Below are 18,765 nucleotides of genomic sequence, written 5' to 3'. Positions count from 1 at the left end.
GGCTGAAGAAAAAACTCGGGGGTGGGAGGAGTTTGACGAGACTTTCAGACTGCCTCAAGGCAATTTTGGCAAATTGTCTGGTATCTCAGGAGGGGGAAGCAGTGCTTTATCAACACTGTGTTTGGTGCTTTTAACATATTGTCACACTGTGGAAGGAAAACTTTGAGGACCTCCCTAATCCCTCTGGCACGTCCTTCATAGAGGAAGCAGACTGCGGCAGTTAAACAACAACTTGGAGGCAGAGCCCCTGGGGTCGATGAGGTGTATCCTGAGTTCCTGAAGGCTCTGGGTGTTGAAGGGCTGTGCGGGTTGACACGCCTCTACAATATTGCTTGGCAATCCAGAGGCAGTACTTCTAGATTGGCAAACCAGGGTGGTGGTTCCTATCATTTAACAGCGAGACTGGAGGGTGTTCTCCCACTATAGCTCCTCAGCCTCCCTGGTAAAGTCTATGCCAGGGTTCTTGAAAGGAGGATCCATCCATTTGTCAAACTTCAGATACAGGAGGAACAATGCGGTTTTCGTCCGGTCGTGGAACACTGGACCAGCTCTTTACCCTCGCGGGGATATTTGAGGGTGCATGGGGGTCTATCCAACCAGACGACGTGTTTGTGGACTTGGAGAAGGTATCAGACTGTACAAAAGAAAAAGTAGTCAGTCTGACCTGTGTCCTGGAGAAAACTCCGACCTAGATGAATTCCCTAGCATGAGTAGTGGTCACATGTAAGCAAAAAAGTGTATTTGAATTGGCTCGGGACAAACCAATTGCTACCATCTCATATCACTTCTCCAGCTTATGATTCTTCTGTTCCCCCAAATTTATCAACTATATTAGCATCTACCCCAGTCCCCCACCAACCAAGGCGGACACACAGACACCCTAAAACAGCAGCTGCAGCTCTCCAGGCCCCAGGAAGCCGCCACAGACAGTCCCAGAGACCACCTTCATCCACCGGCAAGGCGACAGGGAGACAGAACCTTAGCCGACCACATGTACTAATGGAATTGCTCAGTGGTCCAGATAAACATCATCCAGTTGGTATTTTGAAGAGGCAGATATTCTCTGCAAACTTATGTGATCTAGGAAGAGATTTTTGTACTTCTTCAGAATAGTTTTCTATTCTGAGAGAGAGACCGGTGCATGATCACTGATAGTTTCAGGATAAATCTGAGTGCCTATAATAGCCTCATCATGGAGCTGCTAACTAAAAAGTAGTAAAGTAAAAGTGTGAGTGGTGTACTGGATGACCCTGAGAGAGGTCAAGGTCAAATTTATTTGTATAGCACATTTCCAGACAAACAATGCTGCACAAAGTGCTTAACAATATAAAATGCCATTAAAAGAGACAATGTAAAACAATAATAACAATATAATACAATGATAGGACAATAAAATAATTAAAACAATAACTAAGAATATTAAAATAAGACCAGAATGCTTGGGTCATAGTGTGTTAAAAGCCAGGGCATACAAATGTGTCTTTACTAGTGATTTAAATTTGGTCAAGTGTTTGTGCAGATCTAATATTTAGGGGGAGACTATTCCAAAGTCTGGGACCTGCCACAGAGAAGGCTCCATCACCACGAGATTGAGACTAGTCCGTGGCATGGAAAGCATTAATCTTGAGCTAGACATGATGGTTTTTCCTGGAGCATAAACAGAGAGGAGCTCAGACACGTAAAAACAAACAAGTGAAAGTTTAAATTGGATCCTGTAGGAGACAGGAAGCCAGTGTAGAGAAGCTAAAACTAGGGTTATATGCTCTCTCTGTTTGGTACCAGTTAGCAGGCGAGCAGCTGGATCTGAAGACGATGGATGGAGGCCTGGTCTAGACCAAAATACAATGAATTGCAGTAGTCCAACCTGCAAGTAAGGAAAATGTGAATAACACGTTGAAAGACGTTAGCCGGGAGGTCTGGCTTTACCTTGGCCAGCTGTCTTAACTGAAAGAAGCAGGACTGAACTACTGCACTCACCTGCTTATTCAATTTAAAAGAACCATCAAGGTAGACGCCGAGGTTTTTGACATGTGTTTTACAGTAGGAGGAAAAGGGGCCCAGAGAGCTATCAAAAATGACAACTTCAGTTTTATTTTCATTTAGCTTTAGAAATTTAATGAAATAAAATGCTGTACCGTGAGAAGATGGAGCCCAATGGCAACAAATAGAGGGCGAACAGGGCAGGGCCCAAAATAGAGCCTTGAGGTACACCGTATTTAAGAGGGGCTATTTTGGATTTATGGGGGCCCATATTGACATAAAAAGACCTTCCTGACAAGTGGAACCGAAACCACTGTAGGGCAGATCCCTTTAAATCTCTTAAAGCATGATGGGACACAGCCTGTAGCAAGGGACGTATTAATTAATCTCAGGATAAAAGGCCCGACAGTATTAAAAGTGCTTTTAAGCAAGCTTGGGGGGAGACAGTCAGAGGGGCAGTGTGATGATCTTAGGTTACTAACTACCGCAGTCAAGTCATTAAGGGAGACGGGATCAAAGACAGCTGAGCACACAGGAGAAAGACTCGGATCTGAGGCAGCAGACGACATGCACACATCCAGCCCGCGGGAAAGCACCAAGTCCAGTGTGTGACCTTTTTCTTGCCTCTGAGAGGGATGTGAACGCCACATCGCAAAGACCAAAATCACATGTGTGTTGTTTGAGTGTAGACTGTCAGTTCCTCTGACTCTTGCTGTCAGAGTGAAGGTGAAAGTGAAGAGAAGAAGGTATGAAAAAAGGAGGGGTCATCAACATTTGGCCCACATATACTAACAATAAACAGATCCATATTTTCAATACATATATTAAATATTAATACTTGCCTTCTGTGTGTGTGTGTGCGTGTGTGTGTGTGTGTGTGTGTGTGTGTGTGTGTGTGTGTGTGTGTGTGTGTGTGTGTGTGTGTCACACAGAGCCTGAAAGTCTTTATGAAGACTTTACCGACTAACGTATCAGGACCTTTGGTCATGTAAAGTGTTTCTATTGTTCACAGGACAGCCTCTTAACTGCATCCACACTTGAGGACCTCACCTGTGGGGACAGGTCCTCTGAGCTGAGCAAGATTCTGCTGGTACCTGAGAAGCAGCGACCCGTGATCCAGGCGTATCGCAATTCTGTGTGTAGCGAAGGGGCGGAGCAAAAGTCAGCACGCTTCAGGCAGCTGAGCCTGGAGCTGAGAAAGCAGATCGACACGCAGAGTGTCACCGAGAAGGTAACATGGAGGACATTGTCCATCAGGCCATTTTTAAACATTGGTATAGTTACAGTTATCATTGAGAAATAATATTGTTAACTATATGCATGTTTTTCATTTCCAAGACCTACTCTACTTACTGTTTTGAGACCTCCAGCCCTGGAGTTTAGGGATAGGAATTGATAAGAATTTAGCGCTTCCGAATCCATTATCGATATCACTTATCGATTTGATTCCTTATTGATTCTCATTGGCTCCGTTTTCAGAGTAACCATGATTGCTAAGCAGTAATAAAGAAATTACATTGATGCAAATTAATTGCATGAGAGTCTTTCTGCTTTAGAAACATGAACAGGTAGAACGGGAGTTTGCAGCCTAACTGCTCATCAGCTTGTTACCTGTTGAAGTTCAGGGTCTGGCTGCTGGGGTCGGCATTCACTTAGCTTTCACTCTGGGCTCTTGGCTAGCTTAGCATTAGCATGCTGTCTGTGCAGAAGCTTGCAAAGAACCAAAGTTGTGTTAGCAACATAATGCGGTTGTTTATGTCCTGGATGCAGTTTTCCACTTTACCATCATGCTGTCGTCCTTTGGTGCAATAAAACTATATTTCTATATGCACTCTGTAGACTGCGCCTCTGTTTTCCTCGTCTGACACACGAACTGATATTAGCTGATTGTAGAAGGAGTGCACGAACTGATAAGGGGAATCATTGATAAGGCAGACTAACAATTCCAAGGAACTGGACTTCTAGGGACCGGTATTCTACAAGAATTCGCTCTCGACTCCCATCCCTACCTGTGGTAGTCTAATAGTTGGTGCCCGAGCACTGAAATTGCAAGAGCCCTATTGTATCTGATCCATTTAGTGCGAAACCCCTATTCTGTCTGCTTCATTCAGTTTTAGGTCTTCAGCACAAAGTGCAGAGGCGTTATTGTGTCTGCTCCGTGGATTATTATTATTTTATGGAATGAATCAACGTTCTAAAGTCATGACCGTGTGTGCACATGCTTCAGTAACAGAGAAAATGTTCATATTTTACAGGTTTCACATACTGAGACTACAGGATGCTTTTTTTGAACTTTTTGAACTATATTTGCTCAGTTTCACATACATCATCCATCTGGACCAAACCTGTCATATGGGTCCATCCCTGAACCCAGTACTATGTTAGCTTTTAACAATAGTCACAGCACCACATAGTGGTGACAGAAACTGGTTTCTCAATTGTCAAGTCTGTCAAAAACTGGGCATGCTTGAGTCCAAACTGTCAGACATCTAATATTGGTCACTATTATGGCGCCACCTAGTGGCAACAGAAAATATGCAGTAGATTATAATCATCATCCCATCCATCCATCCATCTGTCCATTTTCTTCCGCTTATCCGAGGCCGGGTCGCGGGGGCAGCAGCCCAAGCAGAGAAGCCCAGACCTCCCTCTCCCCAGCCACCTCCTCCAGTTTATCTGGGGGAACACCAAGGCGTTCCCAGGCCAGCCGAGAGATATAATCTCTCCAGCGTGTCCTGGGTCTGCCCCGGGGCCTCCTCCCAGTGGGACATGCCCGGAACACCTCGCTCAGGAGGCGCCCAGGGTGCATCCTTGTCAGATGCCTGAACCACCTCAGCTGGCTCCTTTCGGTGTGGAGCAGCAGCTCCTCTACTCTGAGCCTCTCCTGGATGGCTGAACTTCTCACCCTATCTCTAAGGGAGAGGCCAGCCACCCTTCGGAGGAAGCTCATTTCTGCCGCTTGTATCCACGATCTCATTCTTTCGGTCACTACCCACAGCTCGTGACCATAGGTGAGGGTAGGGGCGCAGATCGACTGGTAAATTGAGAGATTTGCTTTTACACTCAGCTCCCTCTTCACCACGACGGACCGGTACTGTCACTGCAGCCGCTGCACCAATCCATCTGTCGATCTCCCGCTCCCCCCTCCGCGAATCGCTACCTTATCGTGGTGGAGGGGTTTGTGTGTCCCAGGGATCCCAGGGGCTATGTTGTCTGGGGGCTTTTGCCCCCTGGTAGGGTCTCCCATGGGTGAGGGACCAGACAAAGAGTAATTCAGAAGACCCCTATGAAAAGACCATCGAGGGAACAGTTCACCCTGCCCGGAATAGGGTTACCGGGGCACAGCCCTGGAGCCAGGCCCGGAGAGGGTGCCCGAGGGCAAGCGTCTGGTGGGCTGTGCCCGAAAAAGGGACATAGGCCCATCTTCCTGCAGACCCACCACCTGCAGGAGGCACTGTAGGGGTCGGGTGCAATGTGAGTCGGGCAGCGGCCAGGAGCGGAGGTCCTGGCGGACCGATTCCCGGCTACCAATACTGGCAACTGGGTAATCATCATCCCATGTAGGTGAAATTTTAGTTGGTGCTTCAACACGATATAGATCAGCAAGACATGCAATAGTGAGTATTCTCCATTGCACCTAAACGTGCAAGCACCTCATTGTATCCGGCCGGTTTAATATTAGTCAGGGAAATGTCTGACCTTTGTGAGGACCTAAACATGTCAGCTATGGTGAAAAATAGTAACATAACAGGAAGTCCAACATTTTGATTTTAGTCATTTTATCATTAGGACCTGATAGAGTCAGCCAATCAAGTACCCAAAAGCAAAGGAAGTAACTGTATGGCAGGAACTGGAGACGACCTAAACCACATTCTTCACTCACTACGTCTAAAGATTTTAGAAACCAGTACTGGTACTGCATGTACTGCAGAGCTCTTAAATGGATGTAACGTCTGAAGATAATTAAAGTCTCCGATCGTATATAACTGGTTCCACATATAAGTGTGCATGTGTGACCCCCATAACTAGCACCTTTGCTCATGTATCTTGGGCTGGCCTCTGCCTCCTCCTTTTAATTGATGTGTTTTAAGGTTTTATTCTGGTACCTGTGATTTCATGTAATCTGAATAAAAACCTGCTGAAAGTGTATTTTTTTATACAAATTATATATTTATATATATTCAATATTAAGGTACTAAGCTCAATGCCATATTTAAATGCCATACGTATAAAATAATAGATGTCTGTTAATTAATTTCTATTTTATCATGTGTGACAAGTATTTTGGGCTTCAGTCTCAGTTTATGCAAATTGGAATTATTTCAATCAAATGGAGGATGCTTTAATTAATTTTGCTTTATCCTGAGGCTAGGGAGAATTAAACCTTATTTAAATATTTACATTTTGGATGATTAAATCTCTATAACTTGCTATTGTGGATTGGTAGTACTACTTGTATTTAGACTGTGATCTGAACGGCACGTTTAACTGGCAGATATAAGTTTTTTATTAGTCATACTAAGCGTGGGTGTGGACTCTTGCAACTGTACGGTTTGATTTGATTTTTGTCTGGGTCCTTTTCTTTAGTTTGTAATTCTCTGGGAACCATGAAGACCCAAGCTGCTGCTACAAGTTTTTTTCACTGTCCAGGAGTGTGAATGTGGACTAGCAGCTCTGTCATCGAGGTCAGCGTGAGGTTGTGTGGGTCCAGTTTGCAGAAAGACCAGTTGATGCCTGAATGTGAGTCAAAGAGGCACACGACTACAGAACAGACTTTGTTACTTACACAAAGAGTTTCTGAAAGTCGGCCTTGCGAAAGACAGTTGTAACAGTGCTGTGTGGTTCTCTGCCACCCACAGTGCTGTCAGATGGTAAGCATGTCTATTATAGTCTACGCTTCATAATTGTCTAGCAGCCTTTGGACATGCATTTGAAATGCAATAAGTCTCCTAATCAGCTAGAAATATTAACAAATTTACCATCTAGTCAAAGGAAAGAAAAAGCAACTAAAAGCTATTAAACAATGACAATGTTCAAAAATTTAAATAAACATGCATTGAAGTCAAAGTTAGTGTTGAATCATTCCTTAATTTGTAGAAGCGCAAAGACTTTACATTTGTCTTTGGTTGAATATAAACCTGCTGTAATGATCATTGTTGAGTCATTTTTGTTATCTGCTTGTGCTACTTTTTGAAGGAACAATCAGATTGGTTATTATTGCCAACATGTTGGGCTGCTTCTTCTTCCGAATGTTGTTTCAGTTGGTCAGTTTCTCTGTTTAACTACTAAAAGCTCCTGCACCTGGTTCAGTGTAGTTTCTTCATCTTCTCTCTATGGTTGAGGTGAGTTCATTAATCATTTGACAGATTGTTATCATTGTCACCAGAAGATCTCTCGCTATCCATATGAGCAACAGGCAACTTAAACAGGCTCGTTATAAGGAAAAAAATAAACCCAGAATAATGGAGCTCACGTGACCCCAAGTGTTCGCAAACCCACTGGTTAATACCAGGAGGTCCATGCCTTGTCTTACCTATCCGGCATTGAAGACAGCGGGGAGACTGCGCACAGTGATTTTAGTGAGAGGTAATCGAGAATAAATGCTGACTGCACCTGTGCTGCTAAATAGTGAAGTCAGTGGTCACCCTTCCCTTTTGTTTGACTGTTTGGCCTTGAGACATCCATCCACATGTGTGTGGAATATCTGGATGCCTGTGTGCAAGCCCACATCCATGTCTACAGTCAAAGTCGTCCCCTTCCTGGCCTCATTATGTCAAGATTGGTAATCTTGGTAAGAGGTAATCTGCCACTATATTACACTTGCTGATGGTGAACCTAAAAGGCTGATGTGAGAGTTACCATTGTAACAGGCAGCTGTTGTAATTCTGTTCGAATTGATCCAAGTGGCTGCTTGGTGGTCAGTTTCCAGATCAAATTCCTATCTACACAAATAATATTGGAGTTTCTCCAGTGCCCACTTAATGGCCAAGGCTTCGTTCTTCACAGTGGAATACATTGTGTCATGTGGGTTCCGGCCAAGATATAGGACTGGATGTTCTTTTCCATGGTCTCCTCGGGCCAGGACTGCTCTAGAGTGATCTGTGGAAGCATCAACAATCTTCAGCTTAAGTCAGGACTCCTGCAGAGAGGTCTGTTAACACTGTGAGTGGTAGTGAGTGGAAAAGGTGAGTGGAAAAGGTGACTGAAAAGGAAAAACTCAGTTTGAAGCCTAATCTTGAAAGTAGAGATAGTGTCTGTCTCCTGAATCCAAACTGGAAGCTGGTTCCACAGAAGAGGGGCCTGAAAACTGAAGGCTCTGCCTCCCATTCTACTTTTAAATACTCTAGGAACAACAAGTAGGCCTGCAGAGCGAGAGCGAAGTGCTCTAATAGGGTGATATGGTACTACAAGGTCATTAAGAGAAGATGGGGCCTGATTATTTAAGACCTTGTATGTGAGGAGCAGGATTTTGAATTCTGGATTTAACAGGAAGCCAAAACAGGAGAAATCTGCTCTCTCTTTCTAGTCCCTGTCAGTACTCTTGCTGCAGCATTTTGGATCAGCTGAAGGCTTTTCAGTGAGTTTTTAGGACTTCCTGATAATAATGAATTACAGTCGTCCAGCCTGGAAGTAATAAATGCATGAACTAGTTTTTCAGCGTCACTCTGAGACAGGATATTTCTAACTTTAGAGATGTTGCACAAATGGAAGAAAGCAGTCTTACATATTTGTTTAATATGTGCGTTGAAGGACATGTCCTGGTCAAAAATGACTCCAAGGTCCCTCTCAGTGTTACTGGAGGACAAGGTAATGCCATCCAGAGTAAGAATCTGGTTAGATATTATATTTCTAAGATTTATAGTAACTTCAGTTTCGTGTAAATTTGAGAAAATTAGAGGTCATCCTGGTCTTTATGTCTTCTAGATTAACTAATTGGTGTGTGTTAATTGACTTTGTGGATAGATAAATTTGGGTATCATCTGCACAGCAGTGAAATGTGTGCTATGCCTTCTAATGATACTGCCAAGGGGAAGCATGTATAATGTCCCATATGGAAAAGAAATAGTAAAAACATATATGATTTACTCATGAAAGTGGCCACTTTCATGAGTAAATCATATATGTTTTTAGTAAGTATACAAAACATACAAGTTTCATTATATAATTTTTCAAGGGATCTTATATGTGTTTTCACTCTTGTATGCTTTTCATACAAGTTTCATACAAGACAGATAAAAACTTTATAAGATTTATATATATCTTTTCCATATGGGGAAACCTTTTACATTTTTGGAGTACACATAGATAATAAACACCAATGCACTCTACAGGAAGGGCAAGCGTCGTCTTTATTTTCTTAGGCAGCTGAGGTCTTTTAAACATCTGTTGGAAAATGCTCGGGATTTTCTATGAGTCTATTGTGGCCATGCTATCCTTCGTGAGGTTGCATGATGGAGCTTCAGGTTGAGGGTCGCAGATGCCAACGGACTCAAACTGGTCCGCAAGGCCAGTAATGTTGTGGGGATGGAGCTGGACTGCCTTAAGGTGGCGTGGGAGAGGCAAATGTTGTCCAAGATAAGGACAATGCTGGAAAATACCTCCCACCTACTCAATGACGTGCTGGCCAGTCGCAGGAGCACGCTCAGTAAGAGGCTGGGATTACCCAAATGCAGATTTAACAACACAGGAAATCATTCCTGCCTGCAGTAGCACTGCATTGGTACAAGATGATAACAGTGGAGAATTATACCCTTTAGTTAGTTACAGCACTTTCAGAAAGACGTCTACTGTGAGAATATCTGTTCTCAATGGTGTGTAATCTCATATTGTTAATTTATTAAGAAGTGATCAGAGAAAAGAAGGACATTAGGGAATGTTGTTAAATATTCAGTTTCTATGTCAGAACAAGATCTCTATTGTGATTAAAGTGGTGGGTGGGTCCTTTTACATTTTCAGAGAAGCCAATAGAATCTAAGAACACATTAAATGCCATGTTGAGGCTGTCATTACATTGGAGATTATGTATCGGAATTTCAGGAGCGGGACCACGCCTCCAAACATGCTCCTTCCGGTTGTCATCTATATAGGTTCCCCCCAGTTCTGCAAACTGTTCATTCTCGTTTACGTGCAAACAGGGTCCATTCTCGGCAAATACCTTTAAACACAGCTCATCTCTCAGGAGTAACGTAGTTTTACAATCACCATCTCGTCCGTCAGCGCGTCAGACGAACAACTACTCAAGCTCTGCATCCATCGCTTTTCCTCCGGCAATCCCAGAAACACACCAAACGTCACAGCGGCGCTTCCAAAAAACCGAATCCTGACAACCTTCTAGCAGTTTTCTCTACGTCCATCCATCCAGTCGGTTTATCTTCACTAAATCCAGTCATGAAGTAACTCCGGCCGCCCGCCACTTCAGCGAAAACCAGCGAGGCCGCCCGGCAGCAGAACTCACAGCTCCTCTCACGTTGCTCCGAAACGGGTCACAGCCCGGGCGAGTTAGCCGTCAGCGCCAAACCCACGCTTCCAAACAAATCGCAGCTCTAACAGCAAAAGCTACAGCGTACTTCGTAGCTCCACCCACCGGCCAGCGCCAGGTAGCAGGGAGAAGTTCAGCTCTGTTCTCCATCCTACTAACACCATTTAATGCAAGCTGGAAATCTGTCGCTAGCTCCATACTCTACTGTTCTCCATCATCGTGGTGTTTCCATCCCTCCTTACGCTAAATGCTTATGCATAACCCTATCCTCCATTCGCAAACGCAGCAGCAAGCTCCCTACCACCGAACTGCCAGTTTCTCAGGAAAGACGACACACAAAACAAAAAAACAAACTCTGCAGCAAACGTCGGCACCGAGTTTCCAGGTTCCCAGCCTCTCATCCCTCCTCGGCTAAACTCTGCAGCAAACGCTGGCACCGAGTTGCCAGGTGCTCAGCAAACACCCCCCCCCCCCTTGCAAATTCTCCACCTAACCTCGGCACCAGGTTGCCAGGTACCTTTCTCCTTCATTCGCAAAAGCAGCAGCAAGCTTTTCGACCATCAGGTTGCCAGTTTGCATAGTTAAGGAAAAAAATAAAAGGGCACAGAGTTGCCAGGTTCCCAGCCTCTTCCATCCTTGGCTAAACTCCGTAGCAAACGTCGGCACCGGCCAGGTTCCTTTATCCCTCATTCGTGAAAGCAGCAGCAGCTTCGGCAGTTGGCAGTTGTCTGCATAGACAAATAAATAAAAAGGCACCGGGATGCCAGGTTTTCCTTCATCCCCCATTTGCATGCAGCATCTAGCGTCCCTACTACCGAACTGCCAGTTTCTCCACTTCTATCATTGCAAGCAGCAGCAAACCCTTCTAGCACAGTGGTGTCAGGGTCTTGCTATATCTGCCATGTGCAAACCGCAGTGACAAGCTTCTTACCCCTGAGTTGCCAGTTCCTGTCCATCCATCAGGGCTAAAGCAGCAGAGAATCCTTCTAGGTGGTTCCTTCTATATCCATCATTCGTAATCGCAGCAGCAATCTTCTTCCACCACGTTGCTAGTTTCTCAGCATCCGTTATTCCAAAGCAGCAGTAAAACCCCTCTGGCACTAAGATGACAGGTTCTCTCTTTATCCCTCATTCGCAAATGCAACAGCATGCCTCCGGCACCGAGATACCAGTTTCGCTGCCATCTTTCCTGCCTTTGCAAAACAAAGGTGAACCTTTGTGGCATCGAGATGGCAGGTTCTGTCCTCTATCGCTCCTTTTAAGACATCCAAACTGCGTCATGCGTATAATTCTTCATAGCGTGCCTTCACTTCTCATGTGCTTTCACCAGCATCATCAGGCATCCACCCTCAACACAATCATTTGAGACCGCTCTCTAAGTCGACTCACGGTTCTGACTGCGTCTGAACGACTTATCATCTCCCATGAAGTCCAGTGGACTCGCACTCTGCTCTCGGACGATTTTGACGTTATTATAGCAGAGATTATTTTCCTCTAATCAGTCTTTCAATTCATCAACTCTCCCCAAGCTGGTGCTGTCACTTCTGTTAATTCAGAAATCAGCTGAGGCGTTATTGCTACCTTATCTGAAGTAATTAACCAGCTAAGCACCCCCTCTCCATCTTCTACTCAAAGACAAGCTTTTTGAGGCGCCGAGCCCTACCTCAAATCTCAAATCCAGCATTCTTCTCTGTCAGAGCTTCAGCTCAAAGTTGAGCCACGTCGCTACCCGATCGAGGGTTCCCCTCATTCATCCATTAAGATTTCCGTTGTTTGCAACTTCCTTTGATCTCTTCTCCTGCCATTCCTTCTGAATTGTCCAAGCTCATCCTCTCCACACAACGGAGCAACGTTCGCTCTCCATGCGATCGTCTTTGTCCTCTTCTCCTTCTCTCTCCCCACCTTTACCTACTAAAATGCTGTCAATCCGAAAATGAGGACGTGGGTCCAGCTAGTGAATTGGAGATTATGTATTGGAATTTCAGGAGCGGGACCACGCCTCCAAACACGCTCCTTCTGGATGTCATCTATATATAGGGGGCGATCGTGGCTCAAGAGTTCAACAGTGTATGAATGTGTGTGTGAATGGGTGGATGACTGAACGTGTAAAGCGCTTTGAGATCCTTAGGGACTAGAAAAGCGCTATACAAATACAGGCCATTTACCATATAGGTTCCCTCAGTTCTGCAAGCTGTTCATTCTCGTTTACGTGACCCACCCTTCCTCCCTCCTTGTTCTCAATTCTTTAACTTCTTCCTATTTATAGCACGGGGATCTGCCAGGCCCGGGAGCCGTCGCCAGTCCCCTTCGAGGCCTTCCCCAAACCGCAGCTCAATTAATGTCCAAGCATCACCTTTACCTGCTAAAATACTGCCAAACCTAAAATGAGGACATGGGCCCAGCTAGTGAATGGATGTTAAAATCACCCACAATAATTATTTTATCTGAGCTGAGCACTAAGTCAGATAAAAAGTCCCAGAAATCAGACAGAAACTCAGTGTAAGGCCCAGGTGGACAATAGATGATAATAAATAAGACTGGTTTCTGAGTTTTACAGCTGGGGTGGACGAGACTAACCATCAGGCTTTCCAATGAATTAAAAGTCTGTCTGGGTCTTTGGTTAATAAGCTTGAGTGGACGATTGATGCCAAACCCTCTTTTGGCCTGTACTTCGAGGATTCTGATGATTACTATGACTGAGGGACATTCATTCATCTAAATTAACATTATGTTGAAACCAGGTTTCTGTGAGGCAGACTAAATCAGTTTATTGATCAATTGTTAATTTATGTACCAACAGGGACTTCAACGGGAGACCAAATAGTAATCCAGATTTCACTGTTTTACTCTTTGGTGCAGTCGTGGATACTGTATTGTTCTTTCTTTGTGATTTCTTTGTGTTTAAATCATTTTTTCATGATTTTTGGTGATTTGGGAGTAGACATAGTCTTTAAGGGGATTTTGGAGGGATAAGGGAAGGAGAGAAGCTGCAGACAGCTCTGTAAGACTCTGTCGCTCTTTCTGGTAAAGATGTTGGACAAATCAGGTCATCTGTTTGAAGCACCTCTTGCACCTCTAGTTCTTCGGCATCTCTGGCTCCACACTCATAATCCAAACATTAATTGGTCACATAACAGCATTTCTGGTTAGATCACATGGCATCAACCCAACTGCATAAAATCTGCATCGCCACCCTTTCACCTCCTGCCGAACCACCAACTGATGTGAAACTTTCAAAATGTTTTCAGTTCAGGTATAGTGACAGCACAGGGAGAATTAAATTCATGAATTCAGTTATTCATCTACATCAGCAGGGGGTCTGGAGCAGATTGCAGTTGTGTTTTCAGGCAGCTTCAGTCTTTAGTTTGAGTAAAAATGTGCACTGACATTTGAAAACAGGGTCCTTTTTCATATGTCTGCTGTAGCCATCATGTAATTTGCCCATTTCCTCCTTTCTTCCCATCCAGCTTCACCTGCAGCCCAGCTCTTCGGCTCTTCTCTCTCAGTCTAACGTTGGGGCTCTGTTGAAGGAACTGGCTGATGTAGAGAGGCTTCTGAAGGATGTGGACCTGCTTTCTAGTCTGGCTCGCCTGCTGCCCAAAGGGGCCTGTGCTGGTCGAACTCCAGCATCGCCAGCAAACACAACATGGCCTCTCAATGCCACCACATGGGGCCCCAACACAACTGACATTCCCATAGAGGGTGATGAAGGAGGAGAGGAAGGTGGAGGAGCAGGAAGTGGGAAAGGGAAGAAGGAAACGGAGAATCCTCATTCTCAGTTTTCAGCATTTGTACAGTTATGGGCTGGACTGCAGCCCATTCTGTGTGGGAATAACAGGTGGGTATGACAAAAACTGTCTTTAATTGTATGAGGAATGCTTTTGTCATGTTGTTTTAAGTAATATGAACATACATTTAAAGAAGTGCCCACGTGTTTAGACTACTCATTTTTACAAAAAAGCTACCCAACCGAAGAGAAACAGAAGCAGCCACAGGTTTTATCTTTATATGAACAATGGTCAGAGTACAAAGCATATGCAATGAGAAAGCTCCTCCTCAGCTTCTCAACATAATAAAGTTCTAGCACATAAATTAAATACCAATCACATCAAGAATACGAGAACAGAGAGATTGTTAACAGCTTAAATGGGAAGAAATTAAAATACCAAAATACCTGGATATCAACATCAGCAAGAATGTCAATTAACTGTTTGTGAAAGTGAAATAAGAGGATTACTTCTAGGACTTGTAGACAGTCAACTGTGTGGAATTAAATGAACTGAGCTCTAAAAGGATAAATGGACTGGTTCTTATATAGCGCTTTTCGACTTTATCTGAGCGCTCAAAGTCTTTATACATTCTCACATTCATACAAGCACTTTTTTCAGTTTTTTTCTGGTTAAACACTTTCTAACATTCACACACACTCATACTCTGATGGATGCATGGGAGAGCACCTTGGGGTTAGTATCTTGCCCAAAGATATTTAACATGCAGACTGGAGAAGCCAGGGATCAAACCACCAACCTTCCCATTAGTAGATGACCTGCTGGATCTCCTGAGCTACAGCTGCCCCACCTCTAACTGATATAATTGTTGTAAATCAAAGTAATTATTGCTAAAAACACAAAATACTATGATAATAAATTTTTTTAAATTATTTTCAAACTACTCTGCTGTCCATGCACTTTATCGGCATACCGTTCTTTACGTAGTAAACAAAAAAAGTGTGAAATATCTCAAAACATGCTTTATATTTTAGATTCTTCTAAATAGCCAACCTTTGCTTTGATTACTGCTTTGCACTGTGGCATTTATCTGGGCTGAAAGTATCCTCAGCAGCAGAGGGACTCTTGGTCTTCCTTTCCTGCAGCGGTCCTCATGTGAGCCAGTTTCATCGTAGCGCTTGATGATTTTTGCGACTCCACTTGGGGACACATTCAAATTTTTAGCAACTTTTTGACTGACTGACTTTCAGTCCTTAAAGTAATGATGGGCTGTTGTTTCTCTTTACTCAGCTGATTGGTTCTTGCCATAATATGAATTCTAACAGTTGTCAAATAGGGCTGTCAGCTGTGTCCCAACCTGACTTCTGCACAAAACAACTGATGGTCCCAGTGGCATTAAGAAGGCAATAAATGAACAAATGGACCCTGACAGGCACACCTGTGAGGTGACTACATCATGAAGCTCACTGAGAGAAGGCCGAGGGTTTGCAGCGCTGTCAACAAGACAAATGGTGGAATCTAAAATATAAACATATTTAGAGTTATTTATCATTTTTTCTTTGCTTCCATATATCTGGCTTCATCTATTTGATGTCTTCAGTTTGCATCTACAATGTAGGAAGGGTAGTAAAAATAAAGAAAAAACATTAAATGAGTAGGTGTGTCCAAACTTTTTACCTGTAGTGTATAACCTAGAAGATACAGATCAAATTACAAAGTACTGTTAGTTATAGTAGGGCTTCACTTGATTGGTCTCAGAATCTCATCTCTGCTTTTCACGGATGATGTGGTTCTGTTGGCTTCATTGAGTGATGGCCTCCAGCTTGCAGTGGAACGGTTTGCAGCCGAGTGTGAAGCAGTGGGAATCAGATGAGGCACGCATCCAGTTCAGCCATCCGGGAGGGACTCGGAGTAGAGCAGCTCCTCTGCATCGACAGGAGTCAGTTGAGGTGGTTCGGGCATCTGACAAGGACGCTGCCTGGACGCCTCCTGGGTGAGGTGTTCCGGGCATGTCCCATTGGGATGATGCCCTGGGGCAGACCCAGGACGTGCTGGAGAGATTATATCTCTCAGCTAGCTGGGAATGCCTTGGTGTTCCCCCAGACAAGCGGGAGGAGGTGGTGGAGGAGAGGGAGGTCTTGGCTTCTCTGCATAGGCTGCTGCCCCCGCGACCCTGCCCCAGATAAGCGGAAGAAAATGGATGGATGTTACTTAGCAGTACAGTCTGTGCTCTTAACCATAGATCTTGTTGCAGGATAATTGAACCGGAGGCTTTGAAGCAGGGAAACATGAGCTCTCTGGGATTCACCAGCAAAGAACAAAGGAATTTGGGCCTACTGGTTCACTTGATGACTACAAATCCCAAGATCCTCTACTCTCCTATTGGCTCCCAGGTGGACAAAGTGATTCAGAAGGCATGTAAACAGCACTCTCTTTCGTGTATATGTACAAAAAGATTTAAATTATCAATCAAGTATGAACAAAGCTTTTGTCTTAACCAGCAAAAATACACTGTCCAAGCTATTAGTGTGTTTTCTTCCAAAACACTGGGAGGCAGAACGGACTGAATGAGTATTATGTAGATCACCACCATCTAATTTTTAACCCTAACCTGATACAATGTTCATTCAGAACATTTTCAATGTGTTGGTGCAACATGATCTATGCAACACTCCATAATGACAAAGCAAAAGATGTTTCCATTCACTTGTTTTAGAATTGTTGAAAAAAAGGCTGATATTTTGCATTCATACTATTAATCACGCACTTGGATATGACTGTGCTCTGTTGTCTGTGAAATGCTTTTAGAATTTGATTGGAGTCCACCTGTCATAGAACATATGTCTGTGAAGGTTCTCAGTCATCCAGGTCGTCGTAGTCAAAGGAGCTTGCAAAGAAAAGCGTCTGGACTTCTTTAAGTTGCTTGAAGACGTTTCACCTCTCATCCGAGAAGCTTCTTCAGTTCTAAGGTCAAATGGTGGAGAGTCCCAGATATAAACCTAGTGGGAGTTTCCCCCCACAGAGGGACAATCACATGATAAGGTGGGGCCAGGTTTCACAATGAGCTCACCCGAAACCCTGGCTGATTGGGACCCACACCCGCTTTCACACCTTGGCTCATGTGATTAGAGGATCATCAGGGGGTCCTTTTGTCCCTCTGTGGGGGGAAACTCCCACTGGGTTTAAATCTGGGACTCTCCACCATTTGACGTTAGAACTGAAGAAGCTTCTCGGATGAGAGGTGAAACGTCTTCAAGCAACTTAAAGAAGTCCAGACGCTTTTCTTTGCAAGCTCCTTTTGACGTCATAGAACATAATTGAAAAGGCCAGTGAGACAGGGCTGTGTCCAAGCACAGATCTGGGAGTAAATATATTTAGGATGTTTAAGACCACGGTGCCCTCCACTACTGTAAGAACTGTGTTACTGTATTGGAAGAAGAAGAAATATAATAGAAGACATTTTATTCATAGATATACATATATTTGTTTATACAGATTCATACAGATTGTAATGAAAAACTAATGTGTTCACTTTTTTCTTTAAAGGCCAATGAGACATTTGCATTTGTTGGGAATGTGACACATTACACCCGGGTGTGGCTCAATATCTCCTCCCAGCTCAGGAGTTTCCTGGAGGAGGGCCAGTTCCACAAGCACCTGGTGTGGCTGCAGCAGGTACATTTACAAAAGATCCCACTGACATGACGCTGCAGTGCTGTCTGTGCTGGAACATTTACATCCATCTTTTTCTAGAATTAGATTTTGAGTCAGGAGCCTTTTAATTGTGCTCTGCTTCTGCTTCATTCATCTTGTTTTTCTTTGCTCAAGTTGTTCTCAGATCTTCAGCAGCACCCTGAGTTGATAAATGGCACAGACACTGAGCTAATGCAAAGTCTGATGGAAGGAAACTACAGTCTTCCCAACACCTCCACCTTGCTAGAACAGCTGGACACCATTGACAATGCTGCCTGTGGCTGGACACACTTTATGTCTAAGGTCAGCACAGTTTTTATCTTAAATTTTACAAAGATAAAACAATGCATCACTCCAAAAACTTATTTTTGACCTTATAAAAAAGCAGTACTATAAATTCAGCCACATGACCACATGAAAGCAGCGGCCCAGGTTTGAGTCTGATCCATGTATGTCTTCCCTCCCCCTCTTGCTCAGCTTTTCTGTCTATCTCTACTATTGCTATCCAATAAAGGCAAAAAAATAAAAACACTTATGCATCCTGGATAACTATGCATAGTGTGGATATTGAGTTCAGAAGAGAAAAAGAGTTCTCATTAAGAAGGAAAATACAATAGCTGATTTAAGAAGGGGCCTCCCGGGGAATGAATATGGAGCTGGGACAGGTTTGGACCAAATACTATAATCCCAGAACCAACTGGTGGACATGGGAGGTGATCAGGTTGAAGAAAGTCTTACCTGGCTTCGTTAGCCAATGGGACTGCTGATGCAAAAACTTGGGTGTGGGAGGAGTTTGGGGACATAAAACAAGACTTTTGGTCAGCATCAAAATGATTCTGGCAAACTGGCAAACGACTCAGGAGGGGGATGCAGTGTTCCACTCGC

At 44.0% G+C, this 18,765-nt stretch overlaps 1 protein-coding gene and 1 long non-coding RNA gene across 2 annotated transcripts in view; both read left to right on the top strand.

The window, feature by feature from the left end:
* The window catches only part of abca2 (ATP-binding cassette, sub-family A (ABC1), member 2), a 102,294-nt gene that overhangs the window by 30,036 nt on the left and 53,493 nt on the right, over nucleotides 1-18,765 (top strand). The window contains 5 exon segments of the mRNA XM_040046497.1: nucleotides 2,993-3,211; nucleotides 13,927-14,297; nucleotides 16,442-16,601; nucleotides 17,734-17,862; nucleotides 18,016-18,183. Of these exon segments, the coding sequence (XP_039902431.1) occupies nucleotides 2,993-3,211; nucleotides 13,927-14,297; nucleotides 16,442-16,601; nucleotides 17,734-17,862; nucleotides 18,016-18,183 (1,047 nt within the window).
* LOC120742968 lies at nucleotides 4,696-8,149 on the top strand. Its single transcript, XR_005698006.1, has 2 exons — nucleotides 4,696-4,742; nucleotides 5,235-8,149. It is a non-coding gene; the product is annotated as an uncharacterized LOC120742968 (long non-coding RNA).

This window comes from Simochromis diagramma, unplaced genomic scaffold (assembly GCF_900408965.1).
Source record: "Simochromis diagramma unplaced genomic scaffold, fSimDia1.1 OVJJ01000005.1, whole genome shotgun sequence".
Taxonomy (NCBI): domain Eukaryota; kingdom Metazoa; phylum Chordata; class Actinopteri; order Cichliformes; family Cichlidae; genus Simochromis; species Simochromis diagramma.
The sequence above is the reverse complement of the archived record's forward strand: the minus strand, read 5'-3'. Positions and strand labels throughout refer to the sequence as shown.